This window comes from Erithacus rubecula, assembly GCF_903797595.1.
Source record: "Erithacus rubecula genome assembly, chromosome: 5".
Lineage (NCBI taxonomy): Eukaryota > Metazoa > Chordata > Aves > Passeriformes > Muscicapidae > Erithacus > Erithacus rubecula.
The window spans coordinates 43,252,882-43,266,974 of record NC_136687.1 but is presented as its reverse complement, the minus strand read 5'-3'; the positions used below and the strand labels follow the sequence as shown (position 1 = coordinate 43,266,974).

Genomic DNA, 14,093 nt, shown 5'->3' with positions numbered 1-14,093 from the left:
TTTGGCAGGAAAAAGCAGTCCAGAAACGAAAACCCTGAGCCACCGAATGTGTTTTGCTCAACATCACACAAAATATATTTGACCAGGCAGAATATGTATGCCTTGTGATAGGGTCCTGCATTAATACACTTGCATACATGTGAAAATATCTGGATGGACAAACCACTTTTACAATAGATGTTTGCCAAATCTGAGGACTCTGTGTTGTATTTTTTGTGTTTTGGCCTGGTTTTGTGTACTAGGGACTACAGCAGTCAGCCTTCAGTGCAGTACAATAATAAAGACCAAATTGATTTAGAGAACTTTGGTTTCTTTTTCAAACTAAATCAGTTGCTTAGTCTTCATTTGTTTATAAATATTCCTTAATATTTTAAAGGAGGAAGCTTTGTAGCATAGTATACTTCTGGATTTTCTTACCATGCTTCCGTAAATGGTGTAACCCTGAGGGTTAGTTATGATACCTGCCTTCTTCAAATTTGTCCATGCAACCAGTTTGGTTTTCTTCTGTAGCAATCTTTAAGTGCCTACATTGTTGCAATTCTAAAGGAAGGAGAACAAAACCTCAGCACTCATTTCAGGCTTGTTCTGGGTCTAGATAATCATCCGCTGTATAGTCTTGAAAGTCCAATTACCGAAACTTCCAGTGGGAGATTTTTAAAGACCACACCAGGTAAAGGTCAGGAATTGAAGACCCAGGACAGTCACTTCCTTTTCAGGAAGGACATGAGTACAAGAAGTGAGGTCTTATGCAGACAAATGTACTGAGAGAAGTGAGTGTTGTAATCTGATGAAGCATTAAGATAGACAAAAGTTGCTCCTAAATTGAGATTTTGGATGACAATTGATGATTCAGAGACAATCTTCTGCCTAGGAGATTTAGAGCCCTGGGTGCAGGAAGTAAAAGCTCAGCACCAGAAGCTGCTACAGTTTTTCTTAGCTGAGTTAAGTTTGCATAGGTTTAGTCCTTTTCACTTCTTACTCAGTATTTCAGGTTGTAAGAGAGGAAAAAAAGGTTACAAACTTGGGAATAGTTTTGTTGGCTGTTGAATGTTAATTTGTTGGTTGCTTGTGTGACTTACAACTACTCATTAATTTTTGTGTGCAGAAGAAAAAAGATCCCTTGCATAGCTTATAATGAAGATGTCAAAGACTTGGAGAAAAATGTGGAAGAGGAAGACAATAATACATTCCTGATAAAATTAATACTTGCTCATATAATACTTCTGAAATTAAATTATTGTTTCATTTTTATCCTAAGGGCTTGATTATGCCAAAAAATGCATGCCAACTTAGAAGAAATGTGTGTATAAACATGCATAGGTTGTTTGTGAATGTATATTTATACCTATACACTGTATGTTGTAGGTGTACATGTAAACACACAGTGTGCATGATGTACTTACTCCCTCCAGAAGATCAAGGTCCTAAAAATGTGAAGGATCTGGGTTTTACAGAAGTTCAATGTATTTGCAACTTGGTTTCTGTGGCAGATCTCAAAGGAATAAGCTAATGCTTGCATAGAATTGCTTTCATTGTATGATCTCATTGTTATTCTGCTCTACAGAAATCCAACTTCCTTGGTTAATTATGAACAGTCTGTTTACCAGAGCCATCCATACCTTGAAATACATGCTGAAGTTTATAATCCATCCATCTTATTTAACAAGTTTTTTTCTTTTATTTTCAGTGAATTTACTGGACTCGCGTACAGTAATGGGGGATTTAGGATGGATAGCCTACCCAAAAAATGGGGTAAGTCTCTGCTGTTGTTTGCTTTCTCTCTCACAGATTATATTAATTGTTTCCATTTGGAAAGTAGACTACTGGGTTTAAAAACTCTCTAGAGTGATTTGTCGGCAATGGAGGGAAAAAAAAACACCAACTACAAGCTGTGACTGAAGAAATGGAGCTGTATGGCTAGGGGATTGATTTATTTATGCAGCAGAGCCAACCACAAGTATTAAAAAAATAATGAGTCAGCCTCCTCACTCCTCCCCTCTCACCAAGAAAATCTGTGAGGTTATTTAAATTTATCTTAAGTTATAAATTCTGGAGTTTTTTCTTGAGCCTTTGCAGTAAATGTGGAACATGATTTTTTGGAAGTTAGCTTCTGGAAAGCAAGACCTGGAAGATTACTTTTAGCTTTAAATGAACAAGGCTGTTCACAAATACATCTCAGATTTGTGGTAAAGTTTTGGGACCTGATAACACTGAAATTGAGTTCTAAGCATCTTGGAGAGCCTCTATCTCTTACCATTACCTATATTAAGGACTGTTCACCCTCAAAAAAAGACAACTGAAATATCTGTAAGTGAAGAGAGGGTGCCAAGAGGATGGAGCCAGGCTCTGCTCAGTGGTGCTGAGCAATAGGGCAAGAAGCAAAGGGCAGAAACTGATGCACAGCTTCACCTGAACATGAGGAAGAACTTGGTTATTGTGTGGGTGATCATGGGTTATTGTGTGGGTCACAGGTTGCCCAGAGAGGTTGTGAAGTCTACCTCACTGAAATATTCAAGAACCCCCTGAACACAATCCTATGCTATGTACTCTGGGTTGGCCCTGCTTGAGTAGGGGTGTTGGACCAGATGAGCCCTCTGTGTTCCCTTCCAACCTGACCCATTCTTGTGATTCTGTGCCTGAAAGAACCTGGCCTCCTAATTTTATCCTTATAAACGGTGGAGTTTAGATGCATTAATACCCTCCAGTGTATCTGCTTGACCTGACTGCATCATGTGAGCAGTCTCGGCTGTGATTTTTGGTCTTTGGTTTGGGGCATCCCAAACACAGCAGTGCTGTGCTGTGACAGATTTGGTGTAGTCTTGAAAGGTTGATTTCTGCACCATGCTGGGTATTCCTGTCAGTTACTGAAAGCCATGAGCACTGTGTGTTTCTAAGTTAGAAATGCTGCATGACTGAGCCCTCCAATCTCAGGGATGTGGTATTCCAGAGTTCTAGTGATGAGATGAAACAGACTGCCTAATTGTCTTGGACTCCAGTTGGATTGTTATATAGATGGTGTTTACATAAAATTCGGCCAACCATGGGAAGAAAAATAAATATACATGTATATTAGACAATAAATTAAAGTCTGGCTTTCCATATATTCTGTGTGAATGAAAGGTTGTAGAAATGGCAGCCTCGCTTGCACAAGCTGCATGTTTACAGGCATGGGTTACAGCAGGGATGTGAAAGCTACACAGGGATATGATTTGGTTTTCAATTCATTCCAAGATCTAATCCTGTTATAGTTAGTCTATACCCTTTTTTAAAATTTGTTTTTTTAATCTATTGATTTAAAGCTGAGAATAAAACTTAGTCCGCTTGTTTGTGTGGCCATTGGAATAACCACTGCCAGACATGCTGACAGAGCAATATTTTGGTGCCATAAAGGTCCCAATATACAGTTATTAAAGGTTGATTTTTTTTTTTTTAACATCTTCTGGTATTTTTCCTGTGTTATAAAGCACAGTGCTGGTATATCCCAATACCCTTAAAAGAATGTCAGTAGATAAACAGGCCTGAGAAGTTCAGAATACTTCTGAGTCTATATGTATAGATGAATAAATCAAAAGCTGACTATCCTATACATAAGCTGCAGTTGTATCTTTTCATTATTTAGGGAAACTTTCCTGTATTTACAAGCTCAGTTTCCAAAGAGGACATAGAAATACACTCATGAGTGTCAAATTAAAGGTTACTGACTCAACAGGGATTTTTTTTTTCCTTAATTAACTTCTGCTTTGTATTTAAAAGTGAATTAGGCAGTTGGTTTTCAAATTTCCAGAAATCTCATCTTAATCTTCTTTGTTTTCATGGTACATCATAAAAATCCAGGAGGTTGGCCCAAACGATTTTTTGTTTTTTTTTTTTTTTTTCTAATATATTTGCAATATTTTATTAGTACTGAGAGAGGTCTTCCCAGAGTTACTTCTATAATTGCTACATCTGCATTGCAATCAGCTGCACTGCAGTTACACACTCTTTGCTTAACATAAGTATTTAAAGTCACTCTTCCTTCAGGATTTGAACTTGGAAAAGGAGGGAGTTTTAATTGACATCAAAGATAGGCATTCTCATGTGCTTTGAGGCATTCTCATATGAATTTGTTATCTCAGGATGTTCTCCTAGGGAAAATTTTTCAAGCATCTTTCTGCACAGTCCCCCATGAAGGAAAGAAGCAAAAATGCCAGGATGTGTCACACTTTGCAACACCAGAGGGTGTAGATACAAAGCTTGTTCTGAGGTAAGCTTTTTGATGCATGGTGTTTTATTATTGGTGTGAACAGCATCCTGAGGAGTTCAGTCACTTTTCAACAATGGTGGAGTTCCAACTGAAGATACATTGGTACTCTTCCAGTGTTGCTACTTCTCCACTTGATTTTTATTATGATCTTAATGGAACTTAGATACTTTTCTTAGAGCCATAACTGCTAGAAGTAGGAGACTGTATAGAGGCATATTAAATATATATATATATTGCTGTTAAAGAAAGCAAGTGTTTAATCTTTGGCCTTGTATGGGAGTGCTTGGGAGAAATTTTCTTCATTTCATAAAGGCTCAAACTGATAGGTTTTGAAAACAGATTTCCACATGTAAAACAAACAACAAAACCCAACAAAAAGCCCCTTCCAAGACAGTGGGGATAAGAGGTCCAGGCAAGCCAAATGAACTTGCTTTTGGCAGATCCTTTGTAGTTATCATAGTCTAAACTTCTATTACAGCTTATTACAGTGTTAATTTTTGTGTATTGAATCTTTAAAATGTTCCATGTTCAAAAAAGGTCCAGCTGTCCTTGTTTCTCTTGTTCACCTCATTTTTGCTGAACACAATAGGAAAATGTAATCTAACCTGGGAAATGAAAGCAGCATTGTATGGAAAGGAGACTGAGTCTCCAGCCTGGAAACAGATCAGGCTTAAAGGTAGACCTATTTCATGCTTGTCATCTCAAATGAAGAAACACTACAGCTGCTTAATTCCCCACAAGATCAGACCTTGATCCACTGTGGAACTGTGGGCTGGCTCATCTTGTGAGAAGTGGGTTTTATGGGAAGGGAGACAAGCACTTCAGTCAAGGGTGTTCTTTGAAGTGCTCTGTTTGGCAAGGCACTTACCTGGTACTGGTTTGGGTGGTGGCCATTCTCCTTGCAGCCTGGTTGGCCTTCATATTCCCTATGCACACAGAAGGTAAGAAAAATCCCCCTCTTCCTTCCTATGAAGTACTGAGGGATACATAGGAATGAGATGACTGAAACATGCTATGGTCAAGTTGGGTTTTGAAACAATACCTCCTGGTATGAAGAGCCAGCTGTTGAGCAGGAGAAAGGGCTTTCTTATTTCTACTGCTTTTCCCTGAAGGATATGTAAATTGCAGTAATGTGGCTTCCTGGCTGCCCTGTGTGGGTTCAGCAGCTTTCAGCAGTTGTGTAGTCAGTTTTTAAACATGCGTTTTATCCGTTAAAGCATGAGCAAAGTTTCTGTGAGGTCCTCAAGGCCATGGAGCTTAGAAAAGGCAGTTGTTCCCTGACAAAAGAGCATGGTGAGCATGGAAAATGCTGTCCTTTTTGTACTCAGGTTAGGAATTGATCCTGTTGCTATGTGCCGAAGGGACTATTTTGACTTTTTTTTGCAGCTCTTGTAAGTTTGTTTTAACTTGAAGGAGGTTACTGTAATTACCAGAGGCTATATCAGGAAAGTCTGGTCCCTCTTGTGTAATAGGAAGCCCACCAAGCACATGAACAAAACCAGCCAGGTTTTCTATTAAGGGCTTGTACAGCAGTTCTGCAAAATTTTTTACCTCTGGGCTGATTCCTGGGGCACTGCTAGGATTGCCCAAAGTGGGCACATCAGACGTTTGCGTGTGCATTGTAATGGCCATGACACTGAACAGCTCCAACCTGCAGAAGCTGCCTGTACTTCCCTCTGCTAAACATACATTTTTATCATATGGAAGCTTGGAGAGGTAGGAACAGCAGTAAGTGCTGTTCAGAAATAGTCAGGTGAGGTCAGGCAGTGTTTGTAGGCTGTATTGTATCCTCTTCTCTCTCGATCTGGCAGGAGGCTGTGTTACGCATTTCAACTTGCTGCAAAGCCATAGCAGAGGCAGAAGTTACAGAGCACCCTGCAAACTCATGCTGTGTAGTTTTACTTGCTCTGGCCAACTGAAAACAAAGTTGCTGATTAAAATAAAACCTTTCTTAGCTGGTTTGATTTATTCAGCAATTATGTATGATTTTTGTTCCAGTGGCTATTATAGGGCTGACTTACTTGTTTCAGACCCTCTCTCCTTTCACTTTAAAACTTCTTTCTTTGCAGATTATAAGGACACTTCTTCTGTCCAAATCAAGGTGCCAGACACCTGCTTTGCTTTTACATAAAGGGTTCTCTTCCATCTCCTCCATTTAGCACTGATTTCCCTGAACTTCCTGTAACACAGAACAGGAAAGTCTCTGTGGTCCTTGGTGTATTGGTTCTTTGCTGTGGCTCATTGCACAGCTCCATGTGATGGTTTTGGGTTTTTTTTCTTTACGCTCATACTGGAAAAATAAACATGTACTGAAGAACCTGGTCCTGTGGCGGTGTTAATTTTCTGCAACAAATAAAGAATTGTGAGGGAGCTAGATGATTTCTTGCATGTGAACAGCAATTTCCTCTCTTTTGGGTGGTTAGTAAGGCCAAATACAGAAAGTTGGAAGGTAAATTCAGCTAGACTGATTCCACAAGTTGTTTCTAATTTATTTAGGATATAGGGGGGGTCTTGATTTTTTTTCTTGATTGGTTTGGGGTTTGTTGGTTTTTTGAGAATTTTTTGTTTGTTTGATTTGGTTAGGGGATTTTTTCCTAAGCAGAATTTCTGGCTTATTTTTTTGAGGATAGGTACCTTAGGTTTCCTTTTTAAATTTAAAAACAACAGCTGTTTTAGATTACTCAGCATGATTTGGGAATAGATCTTGTTGCTCTCCATCAATCCTAGTTCAGACAGAGATTTAACACAGGAATCCTGGATTGGAGGCAGTGCTTGCCCTCAGGGATAGAAATAAAATAAAGGGGGAGGGATAGGGGGCAGTGAAAGGAGAAGGAGGGTTCTTGGCACCATTGAGCTGTGTCATGTAGTTACGATTATAATTGGCATTTTCAGGTCAGTACTTTTGGCAGCCTGTGTTTTTTTTTTTCCCTGAAAATGCTGCTGCTCATCTGTGACCAGTGTGGAAAAGGAATTCAGAAGGATTTGCTCTGTAGTTTAACCCCAGCCAGCAGCTGAGCCCCACAGAGCTGCTTGCTCATACCCCTCGCCCCAGTAGGATGGGGTAGAGAATCAGAAGGTTAAAAGTGGGAAAACTCATGGGCGTAGATAAAGGCAGTTCAATCACTAAAGCAAAAGCCATGCACACAAGCAAAGCAAAACAAGGAATTTCTTCCCTATTTCTTAATGGCCAGCAGGTGTTCAGTCATCTCCAGGAAAGCAGGGCTCCATCACATGTAACTATTACTTAGGAACTCAAACGCCATCACTCTACATGTCCCTCCCTTCCTTCCTGTCCCCAGCTCTATATGCTCCATATGCCACATGGTATGGAATATCCCTTGGGTCAGCTGGGATCAGCTGTCCCAGCTGTGTCTCCTCTAGCTCCTTCTGCACCCTCTGCCTTCTTGCTGGTGAGGTGGGGTGAGAGCCACAAAAGGCCTTGACTCTGTGTAACCTCCATAAGGAAAACATCCCTCAATTATTAACACTCTTTCCAACACAAATCCAAAACATAGCCCACACTAGCTACCATGAATAAAATTAACTCTATGCTGGCCAAAACCAACACATGTGCTAACATGCAAGAATGCAGTTTATGCGTTTGCAGGAAGTATAATGGAAATAAGTAATACTGAGTAGCTGAAAAAATGGTAATGGCATCCTAAAAGCCTACAATGTGGCTGTTTTGTTTATATGTATACATTTTTGTACATGCGTGGTTTAGGAAAAGACAATACTGCACGTCTAAGGGTTTGAAGTAAACTGCATAATCCAAACCCAAGCAGTAGTACTTAATGTTTTCTGTTATATACTGAATAAAATAATTTTACATGAACCCTGTGTGGAATGATGTTGAAACATAGCAGGTGTTTTTTCCCCACTATGATTTCTTAAGGTAATATGCATTATCTATATATATATGTAAACTTCTGTCCTCTGTGACTTCCTTTCTAGTTCTTCATGTCCATGGTCATTTTTACTCATCCCACAGGGCTGTGATGATGTGTTTTCTTTTGGTTATGCTGCCTGCTTAGCATGCCAGAGTCATGCATGTTTGTTTTGTATAGCATCATTCCAACAAAAGAGCTTGAGCTTTGGGTCAGGAAAGACACCAGAGGTTAATAATGCAGTTGTATGAGACCCTGTGGTATTTAATTAAACTGTGTTTTAAAGCAGAGCTGACCTCATGTTTCCAACTCACAAGGCCACAGACTGAGAATGAAGATGCTGGGATTCAGTGGAAGTAGGCCACTGCCATGAGGGGTGAATTTGGTCAGCAAACTACTGTTCAGTTTGGTGGATTTCTCTGCTGAGCTGGTGGTGCTCGTAGAGATGCATTTGTTTTGCAAAGCTTTATTATGCCAATCCAAATTTAAAGAGATCAGCTTTGCAACGGGGAAATGCATCTTATGAGAGAAGGCTCATGGAATTGGGTGTAGCAGTCTTGAACTGGCCCAAAGCCACCAGAGAGGAAGGGGAAAAAAGTTTCATCCAGGTTTGCAAAGGGTAGAACAAGAAAACCAGAACTTGTTTCATTTAAAATGATTCAGGTTAACTGGCTTCTAATGGTTAGTCTGTGGGGCAGATGCGGGGTTTCTGTGTCACAGGAGGTCTCTGACAGCAGGTCAGACTGTCTCTGCTACTCTGGTCAAGTAGAGTTCATCTCTTCTGGAGAAACAACCCAGGTGGTCTGTTCTGACCTATTGCAGCCCTAAGTCTGAAGCACTTCTGTCTGAAAGCTTGTCCTGATTCTTGTCTAGGATAAGATCTGTTTCCCCTGAAATTCGGTGTGTGTGTGTGTGTTTCTTCTTTTTTTTTTTTTTTTTTTTTTTTTTTTTTTTTTTGTTATTTTTTGTTATTTTTTGTTTGTTTTGTCTTGTTTTTAATCTTGGCCTGACTAAAATCAGGTTACTCATTCAGCAATCTGCATTTAAGATCCACTCTAGATACCTGCAACATATTACCAACAACATGTATCTGCTTTTAAAGTGAAGGCCTCTGTGCTAGACAAGTGTTCTTATTGTATAGCCTTACCATTTTATTCATGTTCTTTCTCATATCTCCTTTCATATCTGAGGTTTAATCTTTTCACTCCATTTGAGACTGCTCTTGTTGTTCTGTCCTCTCAGCTGGCTGCCCTGACATAAATCAGCATTTATTTGGGAGCAGCATCTGGCGAGGTGTAGGTCTTATTAAAGGAGATCTAAAATGCCTTGAGTACTCTAAAGTACTTTAAAATAAATTAATACTAGTGAGATTAAGAATAAAGCAAATCTTTATCTTGGCTAGAACTGTGTTACTGGAATAATATATTCCACATGGGGAAAAATAAAGGATGATCCTTCAATATATCATTTTGTAAATTCTATTGTCAGCATTAGGTTCCTCCACACGGGCTCATTGGGCAAACAATAATCTCCTTTCGTGCTAAAATATCTTTTTTTTTCTCTAATGTCTAGGAATTACATTGGGGGATAAAAGAGCCTTGAAGGGCTTTATCTTCTAAAACCATTGTTTTCTTTGTTATTTTTGTGCCGATTTCAGAAATATTGGTATCCAACAGTTAGTAACCATACAATTAAAATATATTAATGTAGTACTGTCATGGAAAATCTGAACTATGCAGAATAAAATACTACCATTACAGAATGCATATGCAACAGCCCAGGGTTTTTAAAACATGCATTAGGATTTTAGAGCTTATGTTTATGAATTTTTGAAGTATGTTTCTTACTGGTTCATGTGCCAAAATATATGTATCAGTGGGTTACTTATCACTTAATTGCATAATCCTTTTACAAGACTTAAAATGCTCTGGCTCCACTTGATAGGATATATTTTTCCTCAGGTTAATGGGGTTTTTTTTTTGTAACTAAATTCAAGAATGCAGTCCTGTCTGTTTTTTTTTTTTTTGTTTGTTTATGTTACTCATTCAAGAAAGCCAACCCAAAAAGTCATGAAAAAAATGAATGCTAGCTTCAAAAAGGTAAACACATAGCAGATGTGTCCAGAAGGAGAACATTTTACATGCAGAATTCCTGAAAATAGAATAAGATGGAAGCTACCTTTTTGTCTTCATGGCAAGCCATTGCCTTGTGTATGCACAGTGAATGAAGACAATAAAAATTGGAGGGCTTATTTGAAGACCCTTCACCTAGCTTGAAAGCTGAAAGGAGAGCTTTCTGGCTGATTTGTTTCACTGCAAAGTCCTGGTATGTAGTTATCCTACTGTTGAGAGACCATTCAGCAGATGAGTATCTGGGAACAAACTTTCATCCATTTTTCAAGTTATTAATGGTAATCATTCAGGATTTTCTGTTTACTTCTCCTGATCAGAAAAACAAAAGAAATGGTATTTTCAGTTACTGAAGAATACATTCACGTATGAAAGTGAAAGGTGGGACTGGGTCCTTGCTATTGAAAGAAAATGTCAGTGTTTTATTTTAAAGCTCTTCTTGTCCCAATAGATTTTGTGTTGATAGTCTTAATTTATCTTTAGACATCTTCTTGAGGGAAAAGCATACAGAACTATATGGTTCAGTGTGTGCAACTAAAACAGTAGCCAGGAGGTCTGTTGGTTTAATACTGAAAATGCTGTAGCAAAACAGATTGAAGATTAAATATGAGAAGTACACATGGTTGCAAATCATGCTACGGAGGCTTTTGTGCTAACTCTGCTCCAAAGAAAAGTGGTAGCTTCTCTCACCAGCCTTTAGGCTCTTCAACATGAGTGATGAAGCACAGTTGAGGAGATTGTGGGTGACACCTGGCTATCAGTCATCTCTGCGATTCCACTGTGATATTGTATGTTGTCAGGCCACTGTGATTGATTCTCTGCACCCCATGGGATGAGTAGAAAAGAACTGCAGAACATGGTTTGGCTGCTGCTTCTGCCACGATAGAGGATTTGGGGGAGAAAAAAAACCCTACCAAAATCATCTCAAAACAATAAAGACTGTGCCATCCTGAGAGGAGTTATTTCTTCCGTATGTAATGGGACATCAATGATTCTTAACTCTATTTGAAGATGATTTACTGAAGACAAATCTGTGATGTAGTAGTGATTTATAGTTAGGAGTGAATGGCAACTGGCATGTTAGTTTGATCCTCACCTACCCTTGTATATCTTAATGGTCTTAGTAAGGAATAATCCATGGACAAGTTACCAGTTAGATGCAGGGAGGAGGCATCGGGCCCTGGGGTTAGTAAGGATGCAAGCTCCCATGAGAAGAATGTGGACTGTGGATCAGCATAGTGTGATGGAAGAGGAGGAGAAGAAATTGCCTGCTGAACTGAGCATCCCTTGGACGGCTCAGAGGAGGGTGATGATGGCAAGATGTAGAGATTGCTGGCAGCTTTCTAAAGGCTGGATCTGTCAAATCAGGCTGAAACCTCCACAAAGACCTTTATTTGCTTCCTTTTGCTGCTTTCTGAGAAGGAAAGCATTATTGGACACTTGATTCTTGTCAAAATGCTTAGATAAGCATTTAGCTTATGTATTGTCATCATTATTCAAGCAAGTGCCAGGCGAAACCTTTGATTATATTTAATTCTTGACTTTATAAAGTGAGGAGTCAAAAAAATCAAATTTAAAGAACCATGTAAGAAAAAGTAGATGCATTTAAATTTTTATATAAATTCCCCATTACTAAAGCCTGGATCTTACTGTTTTCTTTACATGAACTACCTATATATTGTAGCATATAGTGTCCTGTAGATGTGTTTACTGTTGCTGCAGTAAGATAAACCAGAATCATGTAAAGATGTGTATTTGCTGTGGATAATTGCTCTCCTTGGGATGCTTTCTTGCAAAGATTAGAACTTCTGGCTCTGAAATGGGGGAAGGACTGAACTTTCATGCTGCATGACTTCAGCAAAAATATTTTGGGACAAGTGACCTGATCCTTGTCTTCAGAGATATTTCTGTAACCACAATGATTCTTCCCATGATATAGGCAGTATTGAACATGGTACAGAAGGTACAGTTATCAAGAGAACATGGTACTGGGTATTTCTTGCTATGATTTGAGATATCCTTCTCATTAATCCATTTTCAGCTATGTCTCAGTTTTGAGAAAGAGCTGCATGGTGTTCCTCTAGTGCAAGTCAGTCCCTCCCCTGTCTCAGGCTGTGAGCTAGACCAGGAACTGATGAGTAAGAGCAGGGTGGGAGAGGAGGTGATGACAGGACTTCTTAAAATATTTATTTATTGGAAGTGCTTTTTAGAAGTAATTGATTTTTTTTGAGATGTTTGAGTTTTTCTGTGACGCACAGGTGCCACTCCTTCTGGGATGACAGCACCAAGACCTAATTGTACTCAGCAGATACCAAATGTGCAGAGGAAATGATCTGTTTTTACAAAGGAGGATATTTAGAATTTTGGAGTTTTTTCTCCAGCTATTTTCTCCAGAAAAAGTAGCACCTTCTGTCTGTGTTGGTTGTCTTTTTCATTGGGACCTCATATTATAATTTTTGGGAGTGTGCGTAGGACAAGGGCGGGGAGATTGTTTTAGCGTATTCAGCCTGCAGACTCCAGGTACAGCACTGATGTGATTCTCCTGGTTTCTTGCTGGAGCCTGGAAGTCTTTCTTTAAGTTTGTCACTTAAAGCTGAAGGTCATCAAAATTACTTGTATTCTGTATGATGCCTGTTCAGCATGGCTTGCTCCTGGTTCAGTCAACAGTAAATGGATAGCAAAACTATGACCTTTAGTCTTCTGTTCAGAAGCCTTGGGGATATTGAGGTTTGTTTTATTTTAGCTTTATTTACTTCAGAAATTGAAAGATACACTTGAGAGCTTTGCTTTGGTTTCAAACCTCCAAACTGGGGGGCTGTTGAGGCTCCTTGCAAGACATAATTTGAAGTGGTTAGAACTGTAGGGCATATACTGACTTTCTTTGTTGATTGCAGTGCAAATGTAAAGTCAGCCCATAAATCATAGCCAGTGTTGTGATTACAAATCAGTACAATAATGCGAGATTATTCAGTTTGTCACAAATCCTTCTAGACAATTAAAGCCATAACCACAAGTATAATCCTGTAAAATAAAGTTGCTTCACTACACAATCTCTGTCTGGTTTACTGTTTGCTTTATTTTGATGACAGATCGAGTAACTGAATGTTTCTGTGCAGTTAAGTGGCAGCACACATACTTTTAATATCTCTGCCAATTCTGGAGTTATTTTTGCATTCCTAAAATTATTGATACTTATTAATATATTATTTGGGCAAAGCCTTAATTTTCACTCCAGTGATAGGAAAACCAGCTTTAAAATGATGACGTTTTAGAAAATAATTGCTAGTTTTGTCCATCCTAGAGCTGTCTTGTCACATGATCAAGAAATAAATGAGTTGTGATCACTGGTACGTTGTTGGGTAGGTGACTGGAAATACGTTGGTGCTTTCCTGCAAAAGCAATGACTGCTGTCAGTCTGCAGAATTACAGTGAGGCAGAGGACAGCTGCTGAACAGGAACAAAATGTATAGTTCACTTGGGAATGGATTTCAGACTAAATCAAAAGTTTTTGTACAGTTTTAGATACCCATCTCATTTCTTGTGTGGTACATGTCTCTTCCTGTCATTGGATGTCCTGATGCTTCTGGTGCAAAGGAAACTCCAGTGGGCTAAGGAGTGACTTGTGCCTGTCAGCCAGAGTCCAATGAGTGTGTGTCAGAGTAATTCTGATAAATACTCAGACTGAGATAATCAAAACCTATCCAGGGATTTGTTTGTTGTCCTACTTATTAATTTTAATGATAATTGGATATCCATGCCAATTACTCAGGCTTCTTGAGCCCTGTGTATTCAATTTCAAAACACTGCTTCTTCAGAGTCTGGTATATTTAAGTC

At 39.0% G+C, this 14,093-nt stretch overlaps 1 protein-coding gene across 10 annotated transcripts in view; it reads left to right on the top strand.

Annotated features, from left to right (window-relative positions):
- The window catches only part of EPHA5 (EPH receptor A5), a 197,640-nt gene that overhangs the window by 13,163 nt on the left and 170,384 nt on the right, over positions 1 to 14,093 (top strand). For all 10 annotated transcript variants that reach the window (XM_079305384.1, XM_079305390.1, XM_079305392.1 and 7 more), the window contains exon 2: positions 1,688 to 1,752. In XM_079305384.1, coding sequence (XP_079161510.1) covers positions 1,688 to 1,752 — 65 coding nt within the window. The remainder of the gene's footprint in view (positions 1 to 1,687; positions 1,753 to 14,093) is intronic.